Source organism: Ammodytes marinus (assembly GCF_949987685.1).
Source record: "Ammodytes marinus genome assembly, chromosome: 8".
Taxonomy (NCBI): Eukaryota; Metazoa; Chordata; class Actinopteri; order Uranoscopiformes; family Ammodytidae; genus Ammodytes; species Ammodytes marinus.
The window spans coordinates 7,523,796-7,545,437 of NC_137212.1; the positions used below are offsets into that span (position 1 = coordinate 7,523,796).

At 40.1% G+C, this 21,642-nt stretch overlaps 3 protein-coding genes across 3 annotated transcripts; all 3 read left to right on the forward strand.

Annotated features, from left to right (window-relative positions):
- Positions 1-1,152: 1,152 nt before the first annotated feature.
- meltf (melanotransferrin) lies at positions 1,153-8,838 on the forward strand (the record flags this gene model as incomplete). The annotated part of the gene is made up of 16 exons (XM_080032277.1): positions 1,153-1,201; positions 1,532-1,686; positions 2,379-2,478; positions 3,021-3,206; positions 3,651-3,807; positions 3,975-4,042; positions 4,165-4,349; positions 4,843-5,008; positions 5,283-5,425; positions 5,735-5,831; positions 5,924-6,118; positions 6,574-6,727; positions 7,114-7,181; positions 7,282-7,469; positions 8,025-8,217; positions 8,771-8,838. 16 exons carry the CDS (start codon positions 1,153-1,155, stop codon positions 8,836-8,838), a joined length of 2,172 nt encoding a protein of 723 aa, XP_079888403.1.
- A 5,366-nt stretch (positions 8,839-14,204) lies between these two features.
- Positions 14,205-15,982, forward strand: fkbp2 (FKBP prolyl isomerase 2). Its single transcript, XM_080031998.1, has 2 exons — positions 14,205-14,785; positions 15,572-15,982. Exon 1 carries the CDS (start codon positions 14,320-14,322, stop codon positions 14,734-14,736), a length of 417 nt encoding a protein of 138 aa, XP_079888124.1. The 5' UTR covers positions 14,205-14,319; the 3' UTR covers positions 14,737-14,785; positions 15,572-15,982.
- Positions 15,983-16,916: 934 nt separating this feature from the next.
- On the forward strand, positions 16,917-20,753 carry ncbp2 (nuclear cap binding protein subunit 2). The gene is made up of 5 exons (XM_080032558.1): positions 16,917-17,028; positions 18,905-18,991; positions 19,105-19,199; positions 19,414-19,552; positions 20,260-20,753. Exons 1-5 carry the CDS (start codon positions 16,954-16,956, stop codon positions 20,359-20,361), a joined length of 498 nt encoding a protein of 165 aa, XP_079888684.1. The 5' UTR covers positions 16,917-16,953; the 3' UTR covers positions 20,362-20,753.
- The last annotated feature ends 889 nt before the right edge of the window (positions 20,754-21,642 follow it).

Consider the following 21,642-nt stretch of genomic DNA (forward strand, 5'->3'; position numbering starts at 1 on the left):
ATGGTCAGAGGGCATCCTCTGGCCCCCAGAGGACATCCTGAGTTTAGTCATCACCTAGAGTCGATATGTCACGTTGGCCAAGAAGTCTGATTCAGCAACTTTTAAGACAATGGTGATGATGATGATGACGGTGGTCAGGATCGATAAACTACTGTTAACTCTTAGCCAGACTGTCTTTGATTAACTCACAAGGCAGTCACCTTTGTGTGAAATTTGAATGATCTACAGGTCAGCCTTGAGGGTTTCCTCACTTAAGCAGCTGACATCCCTGACTTTGCCCCCTGCCAAATGAGGCTAACTGTCTTTGTCTCCTCTGTAGCAGTAGACCTTAATATAAAATGTATAGTAACATAATACACTACAGTAATCTTAGAATGTGTCATAACAAAATACACTACAGTGTGTTTATGTAAAATCTTAATATGTGTAGTCACCAGTAACTATTGCCATCAAATGAATTCATTGAGGGTAAACATGGCTTAAATGAATACTGAAGTGAGGAAAAAGTGCTCCAAAATTGTATTCCAGGAGAGTAGGTGAGTAAATTTGCTGACTCAGAAGTGACTTCTGCTGACATTTTTAGAGGGTGAAATTTCAGATACAATGATATTCAAACCCAGAACATCAGAAGTGAAGGGCATGAGACACAACACTAATACAGCTCAGTCCACGGTGTCTGCTACTTGGAAAAAACTCACTTCTTCAGCCTTCATGTTTTGCACAGGACCTACACTGTTGGCCTGGATCCCTTAGTGGAAAAGCACCACCAGAGTGGAGTGAGGTGGGGTTACTCTCACTGTAAAAGCCCTTCTCTGTCTGGCCTTTGGCTTGTAGCCAGGTATGGGCAACAGCAGCAGAGAGACGTGTCATTCCAGGTAGAGCAGGGAGAGGCACGCTTCATAAAGTCTACACTGAGATACTGGAGCTGGACAGTCCTGTGACTCCTGAATGACATGCTGTAAGGTGACTGGGTTGTAAATCAGTAAAAATTATATAGTGTCTCTTCTGAGGCTGAGCTAAGCGAGGACTTTACGCCTGGAGACTGTTGAAGATAGAGACTGGACTTTGACTTCAGAGTCGTCTTATAAAGTAGAGGAGAGGGAAAAGAGGGTTATTTCACCTGACAGAGAGAGAGGAAGACAGATCAAGGCCATGGCCATGTGGACGACAACGGGAACTCTACTGCTAATACTGCATACTGGTAAGAGCTGAATGTTAAGAACCAATGTCACAAAATGTCACTTTGAGTTAACACTTGTTGTTTTTATAGCGGTCGGAAGAGTTCAAATTTTTTAAGTAAACAATTTAAAATATAATTTTTCCCATGTTGCTGTTTGTTTTGTGACCCGTTGAGGAAATATACGGTGGGAATGGGAGACAATAGTCATAGTTGTTGGATTGTGGAGATTACTGGATGTTTTCATGGATACTTTGTTGACAAGTTATGCATATCTCTCTCCCTCTCACTCTCTCTCTCTCTCTCTCTCTCTCTCTCTCTCTCTCTCTCTCTCTCTCCCTCTCTCTCTCTCAGTATTTGGCCAGAGTGACATCAGGTGGTGCACCATCTCAGATCAAGAGCAGAGGAAATGTCAGGCCATGTCGCAGGCTTTCTCAGAAGTTTCCATCCGTCCGTCCCTCAGCTGCGTTGCTGGATCAACCAGCGAGGGCTGTGTTGGGAAACTGCAGGTAGGATTCTGAACATTAACTGAATACATCTCCAAAATGTTTAAATATGATTGCAGTAGTTTGTGAATGTCTGATACTGATAATTAATAATACGGTGTCTCTTCATTTGACAGTCAGGACATCAGGGCAACCAATGAAAATAAAATACTTTGAGTGGCATAACATACAATCAGGGATCAGATAACAAGGCTGGAAACTACATGGAAAAGTGCAATAAACAGGAGATAGGCCTACAGTCAGGCTATCTGATATGAGAACACGACGTCCCAGTTACCTGAATTTGAACTGGGAGATGTATGTGTCTCATAAATGCAATTTCTCAAGAACGCTTTGATGAATTTTCGTCAAATCTGGCGTAAACATACACTTGTACTCGAGGAAAAACTGATAAGACTTTGGAGGTCAAGGGTAACTGCCACATTACATAGGCCTCATAATTGTGAGGTTGCAGTGACCATAGTGTACCATATAGCGATGTATATACCTGCCAGGTGTTAGTTCAAGTTTCTTTTGAGAAAAGCATTAACCCCTCACAGAAACTCTAAATGTTTCTTAATACAATGTTTCACCCGTGAATAAACTGTCCATGTGAGTCTTTTAGCTAGAGGGTCTTAAAACTGAAACTATTGTTGTACATCTGTGATAGGTATAACACCATTAAATCAATCTCTTTGTTCCCTGTGTCTCTGCAGAGAAAGGAAGCAGATGCCCTGTCCATGTTCGGCTCTGACATCTACAAGCTGGGGAAGACTGCTTCATTCAAGATGGCTGCCAGTGAATCGAAAGCTGATCGTAAGATTCAACACTTTTAGTCTTTGCTGCATGCCAGGAGGGGGATTAGTATTCTTGAAATGAAAAAATAAAAAAGTATTTTTAAAGCATCAAGGAGAGAAAATCCCCAGCAGAAAACTCAGATCTTCCCCAGTAACTATTACCAAAGTAAAACATAACAACACAGGAAGGCTTCTGACTATTTAGTCAATTTAAAGTAAGTGTACTTGTAAAATGAGAGTCTTGTGAACAGTGTGGAGATATGCTAGCTGTTTCCAGTCTTTGTGCTCAATTAAACTAAACGTACAGTGCATGCATGAGGTATCTTCTCAACAAAGTAAGTGGAAAAGTGTTGGGTAGGTAAAGACCAAACAATCAGTAGATTCAGTGATAATGGTTAACTGAAATAACTCCTATTGACCTCCTACTGTGGAAAACTCTGCACTTTGATCTCCTACATTTTTATTGTACATGTCCTGATAATAACAGCCATAATGTCACAGTACATAAAGTTAATGTGTATATTTGCTTCAACACCTGCAATGCTGTTGTCATTGCCTCAGGTACCGGTGCTTCCTACTATGCCGTTGCCGTGGTGAAGAAAGCAAACCAAGCCATCAACATCAGCAACCTGGCGGGCAAAAAGAGCTGCCACACAGGGAAGGGCCGAACAGCGGGCTGGAACATGCCTTTAGGATACTTCATAGACCAGGGCTACATGTCTGTGATGGGCTGCAACATCCCACAGGGTAGGTAACACATTTAACATAAAAACACAAGTATCTAACTAGAATGTACAAGAAAAATGGAGAAACTATGTGTGTGTGTGTGTGTGTGTGTGTGTGTGTGTGTGAGCACTTGTTTTCATGACAACTGAGGACATTTGATTAATAACACACTTTCAATATGAGGACACTGGGAAAAATCTGGATATTTCTGGGGCCCTAATTTTTTCGAGCTGGGGTCTCCCATGTCCATCACAATTTTAAGGAGTGAAGTGTTTAAATGTGTGGCTGTTTCGCCAACTAGTGTTCACTTTTGGTACTCTAACACACTTTTAACACATTTTCATGACGTCACTAAACGGGTCCTCATTTATCCGTATATCTAGTTAAGCATTACTGTTAAATTATATAAACCATTGTGTGTGTGTGTGTGTGTGTGTGTGTGTGTGTGTGTGTGTGTGTGGTCAGGTGTGGCAAATTTCTTCAATGCGAGCTGTATCCCTGGAGCGAACACGGCCGGCGAGCCTGCGTCCCTGTGTCAGCTGTGCGTCGGAGACGCTAGCGGAGCGAACAAATGTGACATGAGCGCCAACGAGAGATACTACAGCTATGAAGGAGCTTTCAGGTGAGACGCATTTCACACTCTACATGCTCTGCACACACACACATACATTTCACTTCTGAAGAGCATCTACAATTTACACAACATAATTTTTTTTTTGAGAGCAAAACATTTTATCGAGGAACAAAAACTGTTGTACAGTAGATCATTTTCTCTTTGGTTCTCTGCAGGTGTATGGCTGAAGGTGCAGGGGATGTGGCTTTCATCAAACACACCACTGTGGAGGAGAACACTGATGGTAATGGCATTAATTATTGGTTGTTAGTAAAAGCTTAGTCAGTTAGATAGCTTTGTTAGCAAGTCCAAATGTTTGTTGTCTAGCAGTCTTTTAAATCTTTTGTTTGTTTTTGTCACCACCAGGCCGAGGCCCAGCCTGGGCAAGCGGACTGTTATCATCAAACTACGAGCTGCTGTGTCGTGACGGCAACAGAGCTCCCGTCTCTGAGTGGAAAAGGTGTCACCTGGTCCGCGTCGCATTCCGTGGGATCGTGGTCGGCAATGACGTCACTCCCTCTGTGGTGTTCAACATGCTGACGGAGGGCCTGGTGCGTCAGAACACAAATACTTCTAAAGATAATGTTTTGGCATTTTCAAGCTTTATTAGATAGTACAGAGTTGAAATGGGGAGACAGAGAGAGAGCGGGGATGACCTGCAGTAAAGGTCCACGGGTCGGATTTGAACCCGCGACCACTGCAACGAGGCCTGAGCCAATATTGTACGAGCTCTATCCACTAAGCGACCGGAGCGCCCTGAAATACAAATACTTCTCACGCATCAATCGCAACACAATGTTTTTGCATATTGACATCCTAGAAGTCAGAATCTCATTTTACATCTAAAAAGGCTCCATAGAAAGTATTAATTATAATGTATAAAGTACAAGATATGAGTCATTTAGTCTAAGAGTGGATTTTCTTGATTAACTTTTAGGCGTTAGAGTATTTGAAGGAACAACGGAGCAATCAGACCGTCTTTACCCTCTGAACCGTGAGTTTTGATTTTTTGAGATTAATTGGGTGTAACTTTGCTCTCTGAAGGAAAAGTCTAGCTTCAGCATGTTTTCGTCCGCGGCGTACGGAGGTGGAACCGTTCTCTTTTCTGAGTCGTCCACCATGTTCCAGGGTGTGGAGGCAGACGAGCCCCAGAAATGGATGGGTCGCCACTATTACAATGCTCTGAAAGCCATGGACTGTAAAGTGGAAGGTAAAAGCATCTATCTATCTATCTATCTATCTATCTATCTATCTATCTATCTATCTATCTATCTATCTATCTATCTATCTATCTATCTATCTATCTATCTATCTATCTATCTATCTATCTATCTATCTATCTATCTATCTATCTATCTATCCATCCATCCATCCATCCATCCATCCATCCATCCATCCATCCATCCATCCATTAATTGTTTTATCTACCTATCCTTATATCTGTCTTTCCTTCATTACCACTCACCCATCTATCCATACCCCAGATGCCCTGCGTTGGTGTGTGTTGGGAAGGGATGAGCAGCAGAAGTGTGTTAAGATGGGCATGGCCTTCCAAAGTAAAGGTCTGACTCCAGATATCCAATGTATCGATGGCGACTCAGTGACTGACTGCATGAAGAAAATTAAGGTAACGTATACAGTTTATATATATTATTTTTTTCTTTTTACTGTCCTGAAGTGAACAGCATTGAACACTCCATTGTTAACACTTTTTGAAAATAAAACATGTTAAGCTTTTCTGTAGGATAATTTCTTGTGATTTACGTATCAGACAACATACCGATACTAATTAATCTATGATGTCGATAATACTGATCCAACAGGCTCTAAAGAAACTCATTGACATGACTGAAAACTATATTATATTAAAAAAAAAATGGCAGCTTTTTTCTGGCAGTTGTCTCATTCTCTTCTCGTCCTCTTTATATGTGTGTAGGACAACGTGGCCGATGCCGTCACTCTGGATGGAGGTTACATCTACACAGCAGGCAAAGAGTACGGCTTGGTCCCTGCTACCGGCGAGAGCTACACAGGTAAAAAGCCATAAACACAGTTAAAGAGACAGACACACATTGTTGTTTCCAAGACAATGGCTATACATAGGTTGTTGTTTTTGTTTTTCCAGAGGACCGCGATGGCTCCATATACTACGCAATTGCGGTGGTGAAAAAGACTAGCAGTAACATCCGTAACCTTGACGACCTGCGTGGCCTCCGCTCCTGTCACACCGGATACGGTCGCACGGCCGGCTGGAACGTTCCCGTAGCAACACTGATGGAGAGAGGCCTGATCGCCCCTCATCAGTGTCAGATACCCCAAGGTCAGAGAGAGAAAGAGAGAGAGAGAGTTAGAGAGATAGAGAGTGAGAGAGAGAGAGAGTGAGTGAGAGGGTTGTGTGTGTGTGTGTGTGTGTGTGTGTGTGTGTGTGTGTGTGTGTGTGTGTGTGTGTGTGTGTGTGTGTGCGTGTGTGCGTGTGTGTGTGTGTGTGTGTGTGTGTGTGTGTGTGTGTGTGTGTGTGTGTTTGTGGATGATATAGTGTTGAAGTGTGACAATATAATGGGAAATCATCCATCCCGGTTTTTCCACAGCCCAATGTGACATCTTCAAATGTATTTTTCTGTTGATTCATAGCAAATTGTTTTGGAAGTAGTTTTTCATTTTCCAACAGCAGATTTGTGACACGTTTTTTTTCTTTTATCGTTTTCAAAGAAGTATGAAACGTGATAAACATTATATTATATTGTATTGTTATTTATTGTTTCCCATGATGCTTAGCGGTGGGAGGGTTCTTTGCGCAGAGCTGTGTACCAGGTGCCAACCAGCCCGGTTTCCCCGGTAACCTGTGTGGTCTGTGTGTGGGAGACAGCTCCGGACAGAACAAATGTGAGAAGGGCAAAGACCTGTATGATGGATACAACGGTGCCTTCAGGTACTACACACAACATACCACAACATTCCAAAACTTATCAGACTACATACTTCACCATTTCAAAGGTTTGGATTGATGAAATCCTCAACGATATTTTCTGCCGATGAACAATTTCATGCCAATGCAAGCCGTTGAAGGGCTCCAGGTGTCAGTCAGCTTAAAGGGGGAGTCAGCGATTCTGGAGAACACTGGTTGTCAAATTCATTTTTTATCAAAATCACAGCACACAGAGTACAAACAGGTAGTGGACGATGACGAGTTATTCACCGATTTTTTAAAAAAAGGGGGGATTTTGACAACAAGAATTTTCCTAAATCACTGACTCCACCTTTATATTACTTTAGTACTTGCAAACACTTCATGTGTTGGTTTATGTGTCCTTCCAGGTGTCTGGCGAAGGGAGATGGAGATGTGGCTTTCATCAAGCATTCTACTGTCCTCCAAAACACTGATGGTAAGACAAGTTCCTCCAAGATACAAAATGTTTTCCTTTTGTCTAATGGTTTCGTCACTTTATGGCCCATATTTAACCAGCTCGTTTTGTGTTTGTGTAGGTAACTCTGGTGAATCGTGGGCCCAGGATCTCTTGTCTACGGATTTCATGCTGTTGTGTTCTCAGGGCACTAAAGCCGCCGTGTCCAAGTACAAACACTGTAACCTGGCCAGAGTCCCCTCCCACGCGGTGATGGTACGGCCCGACACCAACATCCACGCTGTCTACGGACTCCTGGACCAAGCACAGGTGAGAGTGTTCATAGTGTCCTCAAATGAGATTTAAAGAGTCTTGGCGATGCATTCAAGGATGCTTGGACATCTGAGAGTTAACCGTTGGCTGCCAAAATCGTTGAGGTGATGAGCTATGTTGTATGAAAAATATACAATGTAAACCCTTCAAAATAAAAGTCTGTAATTTATCCATTCATTCCACAAGGTTTAAAAGGGCCCTGTCTGTATTTAAACTCAACCACCTCCGCACTATCATATATGCACACACAGACGTAATTATAAATGATGTGTTCCCAATCATAAGTAGCTGTACTAGTTCATTACTTTAATACAATTGCTATTGAACAGCCAACTCTCATGCTGATGTATCCTTGAACACAACATCAGGGCATCTTGAAAAAAATTCCAATAAATAAATATATAAATATAAAAAAATAAAAGTTTACTTTCATAGATGACTCCTTTTCCGGATATGTCTCACTGAAATGAATGGAAATCGATGGCTAACTAAAATGTTAAGAATCTATTTTTGGTGTTTATTCAGTCTCTTTTCTTCTCTGTTTCCGTATAGAAATATTTCGGCAGCGATACTGCTCCTGATTTCCAGATGTTTGACTCTCTGGCCTACAAGGGCAAAGATCTCATCTTCAAAGACTCCACCGTTCGCCTCGTGGGTGTTGCTGAAAAAAAGACGTACCAGGAGTGGCTGGGCCAAGTCTACATGGACTCCCTGGCCGAGCTGGACTGTAACTCATCCAATACAGGTGAACACAGTAAACTACATGAACTACTCCTAACATTGTGAAGCCAATCCAAGCTGTTGCTTCTGTTCATATGTATTTTAGTGAGGGAATAAAACAAAGTGACTTTAACCAAGGTTGAATTGAAAAGAAAAAAGATTAGATTAGACTAGCAATATGAACCACCTTGCTAGTTTCATTCTTACATATTTCTATAACATTAAAATCTACCATCATATGTATTACTTCAGTTCAATATAAAGCAATTTTTAATTGTTTATATCATGTTGAGTCAGTGTGAGTAAATCATATAACAGTCAGATTTGATTACATGAAATGAATGCTTATACTGTACATATACACTATACTACTTGGGAATTTCTGTATAATGTGTTTATCCAAGTATAATATGGAGTAATTTACTTGCATGGTGTAAGTATTTAAAGGATCTGTATACTTCCTCCACTGCTGCACAGTTTAGGGTGGTAGCTAGCTACTGCTTTCCACTGGTTAAGTTATTTTCCTATTTAAACTCTAAAACTAATCATTCTCAATTCATTCTCCCATCCTCTTCCAGTGAAGTCTTCTGCGTGGCTGCTACTGGTGGCCCTGTTAAGCTTCATGCTGACAAACAATTGGATGTGAAGACACAATAGGACACAGACGTCTTTTCTCCTACTCCCTCCCGTATCATTCCCTACCTCTCTTTATCCCTTTTCAATATCCAATCAAAACCATTTCCTGCTGTCCCCAGATCTGTGTTTTTTTATATATTAATAATGTGGTGAAATGAATATTAAGAAATCATTGCCACCTGATTGAATGTTATTTGAATACATTGAGAGGATGGCATGTTGGAACTGCCTTTGGATTTAAAATGGTGCTAGTGTTGAAGCGAATTAAGCACAATGTCTCATATGTTTTGTTGTTGCAGAGTAGAGAGTTAGTTGCCAAAGCACTTTTAGCTATAGTGTGAACCAGGCTTGTTGAGAGAAGGTGTTGCTGCCCCTTTGTTTACTGAGGTGAGCTGCCATATCAGTGTGTATGCTGCCACCTGTTACATTGCTTAAGCGGGCAAGTGCATCCCTATTTCTCCAAAGCTAGTTTTTACAAAGAACAGACAATCTGATTTTTAACCTTGCATGGGCCACGGATTATATTTTAACTTCTGTTTTACCTGATAATTGAATGTATCTTGCACAAAAACCACTTAACCACAACCTTAAACATTTCCCCAGCCCGGTACATTTCTATCAAACCTCATTTACAAAGGCGTTATGTGACTGTAGAAGTCAGATTGTTGTTCTGTTCCAAAATAATCTGCAGGAGCTCTGAGTCCAGCAGCTGATTGGGCGGTGTGCTACAAAAAGAAAGGACTGTCTGGCAGCAAACTAAAGCTGTGGAAAAAAATCTCAGTTTAGAGTACAATTGAAGAGATATTTAGGTTTAAAGTTAGCAATAATAGATGTGGAGGAAAAAAAAGTTTTTCTTCTGGCCCCCACTGCAACAGTACAATGCTGACTTCTGCTACAGCGAAGTCTCCCCCAAACTCCTTAAAATGACTGCTCTGACCCCTATCTCCATAAGGTAACACACTAACTATGCCTAAGTACCTCATATAACCCCACCTCAAAAATACTGACCTATCCCTTTAAATCGTAAATGTCATTTCACACATGCAGTATCATAGTTCAAATCTGCTCATGTCTAACCTCCCTAAAAAATCCCTCCAGAAATGTCTATTTCTAACCAAAACGAACCAGTTTGTCTAATCTACTGTCCTTCCATCTGCCTGATGCTGTTTCCTGTTTTAAAATGTTGATTTGGTTGTGTATTTTTTCCTATGTTGAGAGATTTATTTTTATATGAAGTTCAGATGCCATATCAGTGTATATGTACTGACTCATGCTGTCAGAAAAATCCCTTCTCTTCCTCCAGTTAGAGATGTATTTCTATGTGAAATGATGAAACATGTAACTAATATTTAGTTGCCAGGCCAGTGCGTCTGCACAAGTATTGCTACATAAAGCTCCCGACTTGGGTTGTGTTGTGTGCACGTTCAAATGAAAATAAAGATGCGTAATGCAAAACTTGTTCATCCTGTTAATCCTGCTTATTTTCCAAAGATGTTATAGTTCTCTCCTCTAACCTATTGTCATATGACCACCTATCCTAGCTAATTTTACATTTGCATCAGAGTCAGTGTTTTGTGGCTGCATTTATTCAATCATTAAAGTTTTGGTTTTTGCTTTTGGCTTAAATCTCATTTCACGTGTCCATATGGATACACGTGGAATTTGGCTTCAATTTCTTAATAGTTAACAGTTGCTGAATCATTTTCTGATCACTTAATTGTATTATCATTGCAAACACGAACAATACGTCAAGGTTTGACGAGGCCAATCATATTTTATAATCTCTTAATTAATCTAAAGCTCTAAATAAATGTAGTGAAATAAAAAGCACAATATTTCCAATGAGTACCGTGAAAAGAAAAAACTCAGGCATAGTTCATAATATGCCTTAAACTTGAGTAAGAATGTACCTTCACTACAGGCCCAGGCTTCCGGTGAAGCCTATACAGGTCCTTCTCATATAATTAGCATATTGTGATAAAGTTGATTATTTTCCATAATGTAATGATAATAATTTAACTTTCATATATTTTAGATTCATTGCACACCAACTGAAATATTTCAGGTCTTTTGTTGTTTTAATACTGATGATTTTGGCATACAGCTCATGAAAACCTCAAATTCCTATCTCAAAAAATTAGCATATCATGAAAAGGTACTCTAAACGAGCTCTTAACCTAATCATCTGAATCAACTAATTAACTCTAAACACCTGCAAAAGATTCCTGAGGCTTTTAAAAACTCCCAGCCTGGTTCATTACTCAAAACCGCAATCATGGGTAAGACTGCCGACCTGACTGCTGTCCAGAAGGCCATCATTGACACCCTCAAGCAAGAGGGTAAGACACAGAAAGAAATTTCTGGGCGAATAGGCTGTTCCCAGAGTGCTGTATCAAGGCACCTCAGTGGGAAGTCTGTGGGAAGGAAAAAGTGTGGCAGAAAACGCTGCACAACCAGAAGAGGTGACCGGACCCTGAGGAGGATTGTGGAGAAGGGCCGATTCCAGACCTTGGGGGACCTGCGGAAGCAGTGGACTGAGTCTGGAGTAGAAACATCCAGAGCCACCGTGCACAGGCGTGTGCAGGACATGGGCTACAGGTGCCGCATTCCCCAGGTCAAGCCACTTTTGAACCAGAAACAGCGGCAGAAGCGCCTGACCTCGGCTACAGAGAAGCAGCACTGGACTGTTGCTCAGTGGTCCAAAGTACTTTTTTCGGATGAAAGCAAATTTTGCACGTCATTCGGAAATCAAGGTGCCAGAGTCTGGAGGAAGACTGGGGAGAAGGAAATGCCAAAATGCCTGAAGTCCAGTGTCAAGTACCCACAGTCAGTGATGGTCTGGGGTGCCATGTCAGCTGCTGGTGTTGGTCCACTGTGTTTTATCAAAGGCAGGGTCAATGCAGCTAGATATCAGGAGATTTTGGAGCACTTCATGCTTCCACCTGCTGAAAAGCTTTATGGAGATCAAGATTTCATTTTTCAACAAGACCTGGCACCTGCTCACAGTGCCAAAACCACTGGTAAATGGTTTACTGACCATGGTATTACTGTGCTCAATTGGCCTGCCAACTCTCCTGACCTGAACCCCATAGAGAATCTGTGGGATATTGTGAAGAGGAAGTTGAGAGACACCAGACCCAACACTGTGGTTGAGCTTAAGGCCGCTATCGAAGCATCCTGGGCCTCCATAACACCTCAGCAGTGCCACAGGCTGATTGCCTCCATGCCACGCCGCATTGAAGCAGTCATTTCTGCGAAAGGATTCCCGACCAAGTATTGAGTGCATAACTGAACATAATTATTTGAAGGTTGACTTTTTTGTATTAAAAACACTTTTCTTTTATTGGTCGGATGAAATATGCTAATTTTTTGAGATAGGGATTTTTGGTTTTTCTTTACTTTTTTGCCAAAATCAATATTAAAACAATAAAAGGCTTGAACTACTTCAGTTGTGTGTAATGAATCTAAAATATATGAAAGTCTAATGTTTATCAGTACATTACAGAAAATATTGAACTTTATCACAATATGCTAATTATATGAGAAGGACCTGTATATGCAGGTGTTTGACATTTAAAGGTTGTACCGCGACAGCTGAATCCACTTGAGCCACTGCAGCAGTTACCAAATCACAGGGAGCAAAACGTCCTCTTATCTCTAGTTAAATTATTTCCAGTTTGTTATATCTCTGGCCTTGTGAAAGAGAATGAACTACATGTTACTTGAAGGCAGTGAACTGTGAACTTCACTCCTTCTGACTGACTCTTAATACTGGTCCCTGAGCTTAGTCCACTCCGATATGATTGCAGACACATAATGTACATTAAAACAGTTCTTATTTGTGGAAAATATCGTTTTTGAAATGTTTTGAAATGTTTTATTTAAACTGTAGTGAAGTCTTGAAAGTTAAAATATACTATCAATGGAAATTAACATCAATGTCAAATTGCAGCATTATAAATTATAATCTTTATTTAGATAGTCAGAACAAAGTGGCACATCGTTGTCCATACATTCCACATCTCTGCGTCTCTATCTGACCTTATATATGTACAATGTTTTAATGAATAAAATGATTTACCAAGACAACTTCTTACAAATCCATAAAAGTTGTCAGGATTTAGTGCATGGGCACATAATCATAAACTTGAACTTACTGTATGTGGTTATGTATCATAAATAAATGTGAAGAGACCCGTCAATAAAAGGCAATTATTTAAATCACTTTATAATGGCAAACATACTTTTTTTTTTAAAGAAGTGCACACTTTCCCTGCTTTCTGAAACATCAGCAAATGTGAATACAGTGAATGTATTAACCACCGTGTATCACATTTGATTTGGCCATAGATTGGAGGTCAGTCTGGGCCTCTTAACATTATTCTAATAATCCACCAAGTAAGTGATAATTGTCAAACACATGCAGCTGTTGTCCCATGGGTCCAGTAGTTCAGCACCGATCTTATCCAAAGGGCAGTCCAGGTATGAGATTGTCCACCTTGTCCTCTTTATAAGACTTATTTCTTAATCTGCTTGGAGCCGTCCTTCCATCCCTCCTTCACCTCGTTCACAAATGTCTCTCTGACCTTCTTGAGGCGGCTGCCCATCTCACCCAGGTCCCCCGGTACTTTACCGGCCTCTTCACGGACTGTCTTGAATGTTTGGGATTGCAGGGCTTGCTTCGAGGCTGCCCGTCCGGCTATCTGAGCCTTTGTAATGGCGTACGCCGTGATTTGGGCCGCCCTGCGAATTGGACGAGAGTCGGCCAACTTCTCAACGACTTGGAAGTTGTTGAGAAGGTTGGATATCAATCGGGAAATCATCTTGACAAGTGTTTTTCAAAGACCTGACAGTTAGCTCAGTCGGCTAACTCACCTAGCATAGATATTCCGTCCAACTCTCGTCTATTTTCAGCCCTGTAACAACACCAAAGTTACATGTCAGTTAGCTGGGGTACATGTTTATCGATAATTGATTACAGTTATGCGTTTGTGGTGTGAATTTCAGTAACCATACATACAAAAGTTTGACTTGCTTCGGCTGAATCAGGTCACCGCTGGGTTACACTGGCTGACATAACAGGCTGTTGTGACTATGGTGAAATGCTGAAGTTGGCTTCCGATTAGACAGTTTTTCGTTCGTGTTTTCGTTTTGAACGTAAGGAAGCCTTAAACGGATATGTAAACATACATTTTATTTCCTCTATTTTCCCGTGATTATTTCCTCTTTAATCCCCGGATAATTATTTAATTATCGGTCAAGATCCATACGATTGCGAAGCTAACTTCAGCGCACCTTCACGGACATTTTTGCCTGTAACACCAGCCGGTGAACTACATCCGGGGTAGTGTTACACGTCCTTTCCGCTTTCGGCTCGTATCCCTTATTCATCCCGATTCTACCACTGAAAATTTGTACGCCGTGATTTGAGCCAACTCAAACGAAACCCCTTCACTACGCAGGGAAACCGTGAGAGAACGGCATAGCAACCATGAGGGTGCTCGTGTTGTTCTTCGTGACGGTGCTTTCTCTGACTCCTTTGGCGGTGAGTGGAGCCGACAAGAAGAAGCTGCAAATCGGCATCAAGAAGCGAGTCGACAACTGCCCCATCAAGTCCCGTAAAGGCGACGTGTTAAACATGCACTACACGGGCAAGCTGGAGGATGGCACCGAGTTTGATAGCAGTATTCCCCGCGACAGGCCCTTTACATTTACCCTGGGCACCGGTCAGGTTATCAAAGGCTGGGACCAGGGCCTGCTGGGTATGTGTGAGGGCGAGAAGAGGAAGCTGGTGATCCCCTCAGAGCTAGGCTATGGTGACCGGGGCGCCCCACCGAAGATCCCCGGGGGAGCGACACTCATCTTCGAGGTTGAGCTGCTCAGCATCGAGAGGAGATCCGACCTTTGAGGCAAGAACTGAAGACGAGGAAATGGCGAGGAAGGCAACTTTTGAAAACGTGAGTTATTACAGATGAGTGTGTTTTTAAATTGTTGAGGATGAAAACAATATAGGCCTTCATACAAGCCATGGCATTAATATTACAAAAATTAGAATAGGATTTCAAAAATGATGGAAATTAATCTTTAGCACAGCAAAACAAATGGTAAGCACAAGGTTGTAATATAATGTTATGTAAAATGTAACTGCAAAGACCTAGTGATACATGTAGCTAAACATTTTTCCCACCAAATATTTGACACACAAAAAATATACATGCAAGTTGTATCAACAATGACTAATATAACAAAGGGAAGATAACACATCTACAAACAAAAGCCAGCAAGGCTAGAGTAATCATGTTTCATGCAGCTAGAATCTGCTAGATGGTCCCTAATCCAATTTAAATTATATAATTTTTTCTCTACAGTTCTGGTTTTTGTAAAATTGGTCGTTCATTACATTAAGAAGTCTTAAATCAAATTTGCCTAGAGGGAACAAAGAACAACAACAACTGCTAACTGCAGGAAGTGAAAAAAAATAACACTGTTTTGATTTTGGTGTCATATACATTTTCAAAAGATACCCGGTCCTTATCAGAAGTACACATAACTAGTCATAAACTATAAGCTTCTTTTAAAAAACAAAACCACTTCATTATCTATTGATCCTGAGTTCTGAAACTCAAAACTGAGCTATTTGTTCAGAGAAAACCCCCTCTTTTCGGTGCACCTTTGGAGACTTGTAACGAGAACTTTCTGATTTATTTTTAAATGACGTTAATGTTATTGTCATTTTCTTGCAGGTTCCAGGAGCTGCTGCAGCATTGAGGAGATATCTGACCTCTGATGGAGACTACGTGTCAAATCTGGGAGTAGAGTTTGAACCCCTAACAGCCCTTTAAACTGGCTCCCATGCTCTGGTTTATTGGACCCAAGAAATTGTAGCATACAACAACTCACTGTTAGGTGGTCCTTGCTAAGTATTAGTAGAATTGACAGTGTGCAAATAAGACCATTCCTTCATGATACAAGTTGTGCCCTGTCGTTTAATCTCACTTTGATTTTTTAATTATCTGTCATTTTTCTAAGCATTTGTAGGCAGATAATCTAGTCAAAAGTCATGCTGGGGACGGATGATGATAAATGTTTTTTTGTTTTGTTTTTTAACTTTGAATATTTGAATTACGATAATAAAATGTTGACCTTACTGGAAACTTTGCAGTCTGAAGTGGTTTTGTTGGACATGAAAACGCAATGTGTGGATGTGTTAAAATAAAAATGTTAATTCCTCATAAACAAATCCTGGCTGTAAAAATGTGGAATGTGTAACCAAGTACAAGATTTTTGAATTTAATATATATATAGTTTAATAACTTTAGTAGACTTTCAGTTGAACAGTGTAGTTTTTACTTGTTTTACTTACAACTTCAGTCATTCACTGATCAAGCCCTAAAATGACACCATATAAATACTATAACATCATGGTTTCTCAGTTTAGCATGCTTTTAGGGACACAAACTGTGTGAATACTGTCAGCTTTTTGGCAATTGGTAAAATGTTTCCCAACTGGATTGTAAGGAGCCTGGTTCCATCAAGCAAGTACAACTGAGTTTTTTTCTGTAAATGCATTGTAAAAAAAAAAAAAAAAAAAGTTCGATCAAATCAGTTAAGTGTCTGAAAAATGTATCCAGAAAAATATATGTAAACAAAAATATTGCTATGATGTACAAATCAGCAGCGGCACACAGGATAAACTCAAAGTCAAGAAGGAGAATCACTCAGTGCCATTAGTGATTGGCCTCTGACATCAGCCAATGGTGAGCCACCACATTTCACTGTTGAACTCTCATGGTTAAACTATATCAACGTCATTTAAAATGTACGGAAATGTAGTATTTATTTAGTTTAGGCTGATTGCTTACTGGTTTGTATTAGCGATAGGAAATAATTAATGATGGGTACCAGTTTTTATTTAATTTTATATGTTATTTCTGGTACAAGTTTTACTAACCTTTTGTTTTTTTGTTATGTACGTAAAATCCATACATCATGGAGGCACCAACAGGGGGCGCCGCCACTCAGAGGATGCAGCTGTTGATATGGTGATATTGCGATGTTTCACCCGGACTTCTTTAAAGGACGGACGGCTAACAGTCGAGCAGCTGCAAAGCGTGATTTCTCCACAATGTCTGTGAAATTAAACGCGCTTACTAGCGATTCTTACATCGATATTAGTCAATACAGAGACCAGCATTTTAAGGTAAGTTATGAAACATTAGGATACGCCAAATCTCGAGGTTTTTAATGTCAAAATAACGGTTTATGTCGCCAGTTAACCGTTAGCCCCCGTAAGCTAACAACAGAGTGGTCCAGCTCATGCTATTTATTGATCAATTTGGTAGTGATGGCCAGATGTAGCTTTTTGAAGCCTTGAAGCCTTAAAGCCAAATGGTTCACAAAAAGGTTCATTTCTCGAAGCTTCATTTGAACCGATTTGAGCACAATACAACCCCCCCTGCTGGTCAAACAGTGTTAAATAGCCAGATCATTATATCAATGTGTAATACACTCAATACTGTCCTGCAACAGTGCAGCCATGGGAATGAGTGACTGACAAGTAAATAAATCAATACATCTTAATAAATGCATTTCATGTAACCTATTGTTCATGTATTAATTCATATAAATTAAATACAACTTATATTTTGTTTGGTGTATTATTATGGGTATGAAACTTGATAAAACATAAATAAATCTATCAATAAATATTTTTCGTCAAACTTTGAATTACTAATGACGCAGTGTTATAAAAAGGTAAGGGGCAGTGAATGTGCTTGTGCAACTTAAGGATTTGATTCATTTTTATTGAGAAACAAAATTTGTTCCACTGTGCTGGGGTTCAGACAATTTCTCCTTTTGGAAACAACTTCTCCTGCTTTGGAGAACACTCTTTCACATGGTACAGCAGAGGCAGGGGTGCACAATAAAGTCACAGCAAGTTGATACAACATCCACGTCTACATCACTCCCAAACCAATAATTCGCCAACACTAACCCACAAAGTGCGAGTGGATCCACAATACCCGAAGCACTTCTTTAACAAACGAGGCTTCGAACGTCATCAGTCACGTGATTTGCCCTAAACGATACAAGCATCGATACGCGCTTCACCAAAAACTTCCGGGATTACTCGACACACGCTCCGAAGCCTCGGCACTTTACGACCCATCACTACAATTTGGTCAATATATTTCAATTAACGCTATATTTAAGACATGAATCAAGTGTTTATTATTTTATTTAGCCCATGGACTAAAGAAAAACGATATCGTTATGTTAAAACATGGGTATTACCGCATTCAACTCGAAAAGCATCATTTGATGCTCTGTAATGGTTATGGAACGAGGCTTCAGAAGATCAGAATCGGAAAATCGCTTTCCTAGTTTGCATTCCACAATAGAAATGTATCGGAACTACAATTAATGTGTAAAAAGAAAAAAGATGATAAGCGTTATACCACAATATAGTTTTGCTATTTATAGGTATGTGATTGAAAATCTGAATTCAATCAAAATTCTACACAATATGACCATTACGAGCATTTCTATTAAGGAATGTAGAGATGTCGATTGAAGAAAAAATTGGAATGGTCTCCAGCTGTTTTTACATTATTCCCCAATATGTACACACCATAGGCCTATGCACCTACCAAACGAGAACGTCATAAAAGGCATTAAATACATTCATCTAAAATGTAAGGCCTTAATTTGAATTAACATGTCATTAAATACATGTTTGAACAACAACAATGATCCCTAACCCAAAGCAGTTAATATCGTTTGTTTTTCTCTAGAGTTTTAGTTTCTGTAAAATAAATCTCTAATTTCACTTTGAGCTGCGTTCAATCAAATCTTAAATGTAACTAGCTGTAGGAACCCTGTGTACAAGTATGTATGCACTAATTACTACAGTACAATACAGTAAACAGAAATGTAATACTGCAATAATGGACGATATGGACAACTTGCTGAAGTTACACATTTAAATATATGTTCTATATTGCTTGTGTTTTTCCCCTTGTGCTTTTCCTTTTGTATACAGTCAATGGTTTATACACAGTCTGTGGTTTTTCCAGGGTAACCGCTATGACCAGGAGAAGCTGCTGAAAGGAAGCAACACTTTGTATGTTGGAAATCTCTCCTTCTACTCCACCGAGGAGCAGGTAGGATGAAGACACTACACTGCTAATAGTGTTGTTAAAGAAGAAAGATCTGTCCTTGTAATCTCTGTCACACATTTTCACTTTTATCTGTCATTTCTCTAACTGATACACAGGTCCATGAGCTGTTTTCTAAAAGTGGAGACGTCAAGCGCATCATCATCGGTCTGGATAAAGTCAAGAAGACGGCCTGCGGATTCTGCTTCGTAGAGTATCCTTGTGAAATATCAGACTCGTTTAAAATAATATTTTTTTTGCTAAAGAAAAATTCCCTGCATTTGCATAAATTCACCGCGAACACACCTAGATGCCAACACTCTGTTTCCGACCTTTTATATACTATGAATGGTTCTGACCCCAAGTTGTATACCTGTAGCATTAAGTGTGTGAGTTTAGGAGACAGACCTTAACCCCTGCTGTACCAGATACTATGTTCGTACCGGAGCAGAAAACGCCATGCGCTTCATTAACGGCACCCGTCTGGACGACCGTATCATCAGGACGGACTGGGACGCCGGCTTCAAGGAGGGACGGCAGTACGGCCGCGGCAAATCTGGTGGACAGGTGAGGGTGTTCCCCCTTTTTCATATTTATATCCATATCCCCTATTATTAGTTTTATGCAGATGTATGCATTGTCGGTGCATATGTCAGCTGATGAGTAACAAGACATATTTCTACAGAAATGTCTTGTCAAACTACTGTAGGTTTGAGATCCTGTGGAAACAGTGCCACCATTACATAGTTTGCCCACCAGGGAGCAATGACAAGTTGATTTCTCACTCTCATATATTTATTTATTTTACTTTCATGTGAGAATGTTTTTTTTTCTGCAATACAGCATTTTGGAATGGAACAATATACAGCATAGCATGGCATTTCGCAAAAAGAAAGACACATCCTGAAATGGCTTTCAAAGAAAAATCGATACTCTACATCATGGCATTTTAAAGCACCGGCATGATATTTAGAAAGTGATATTACTCCCCAAATAAATTATGCATTATTAGCCATGGCCTTTTGAAGAAATAGCTTTGGCATTTGAACAATGAAAGTCTATATAACGCTGTTTACAAATATTACTCACATAATCATGTCTAATGTTGTTGTAATGGCACGCAATGAGCCTTCATGGAGAGAAATAAATAAGGGACCATAAACATAGGTATTGACTCAGAATTGGCATATTGTGGAGAGAAATGCATACACTGATGAGATCCCCTTCCAAACGTGTATAAAAGATGTGTATTTACCTGTTTTCCTCTTGTGCAGGTGAGAGATGAGTACAGGCAGGATTACGACCCAGCCAGAGGCGGCTATGGTAAGCTGGCCTCGCAGCATCGACCCACAGAGGTGATACAAAACACTTTTTAGACTGAACCCCACCACAGCAGCTTGCCTGGACTACACACACCCTCAGTTCTGGACCCTAGCATTTCTCCAACAATGACACCACATATGAACAGTTTTTTTTTGTACTGAGTCTCGACTTCCATGCCAGCTATGTGTCGACATGGTAGCGCAGGCCAAAACCCCTCAAAGTCACCGTGTGATACTAAGTGATGTTTTCATAATCCTGCACATAGAACAACCATACAGGCTGACTGTGTTTATAGATGTATGAAATATTGAGACAACAATTATCTTGTTCAGTCCGCATGTTAGATTAAACCGATAGTCTTAGACAGGAAGCTTTCTGTTATCATTTTAAGTGTTTCCATGAACAAAACTGTCTCAAATTGTGCATACTTTTTTTAATAAAGATTTTGTTTTGACAAATGAGGTAGTATTTATTTGAACCCACTCACAATTTATGAGTTCTGGTAATACAAAGGTTTGTGGAGGAATATTACCTTTATATGTGATAAGCAAGTCATACCTTTTAGAATTGATTCACATAGTATCTGTTAATGCATAATTTTAGTAACAGTGTCTTCATATTAATGGTTCCATGTTAAAGTGTCAGTTATTTACCTATCCCAAACATTATTAAACTTAGGGCTTATCCGGGATCTCTCGCACCCGAAGCCAGAATCATACCCCTAGACCAACAAGCCACCCATACTGTGCTGTTCTTTGATTTGCATGTGATTGATAATTTATTTTCTGTGAGGCATAAGTCAAAAAGGTCTCAAAGCTGGCATCATGCTGCCTCATGCTATGAAAGCTTTGCAATTGCTTTTGAACAACTGTTGTAAACTGTAGATTTCCTATGTGCATCTTGTTTGTTTAATCCATTATACATATTTTAGGTGGAATTATTTTGTACCTTCGGACAAAGAGAGATACTCTGTTTTCCCATGTTGCCAGGTCTGCTGACATTGAAGAAGTACAACAACAAAAAAAGTCTCCCGATGGGGTTTTGATCTGGAACGGGTTAGATAACCTGGATTTATACGTACCTGAAACACTGTGTCATCATGTGGTTTACATGATGACATCAAACGCCTCTCATAAAAACAATAAATACAAAACACAATTTCCTTTATTCCCCCCTTTGATGATATGTTTTTCTCTTGGTGCCAAGACCTAGATTGCTTACTGATTTGTTTCTTCTTGTGTATAGTGGAGCTGTGACTTTGTAGGTCAAAACGTTGCATTCATAAAAAACTTTTGGTAGCTTGCAAATCTCAGTGTGCCCGACAACCTCTTCCT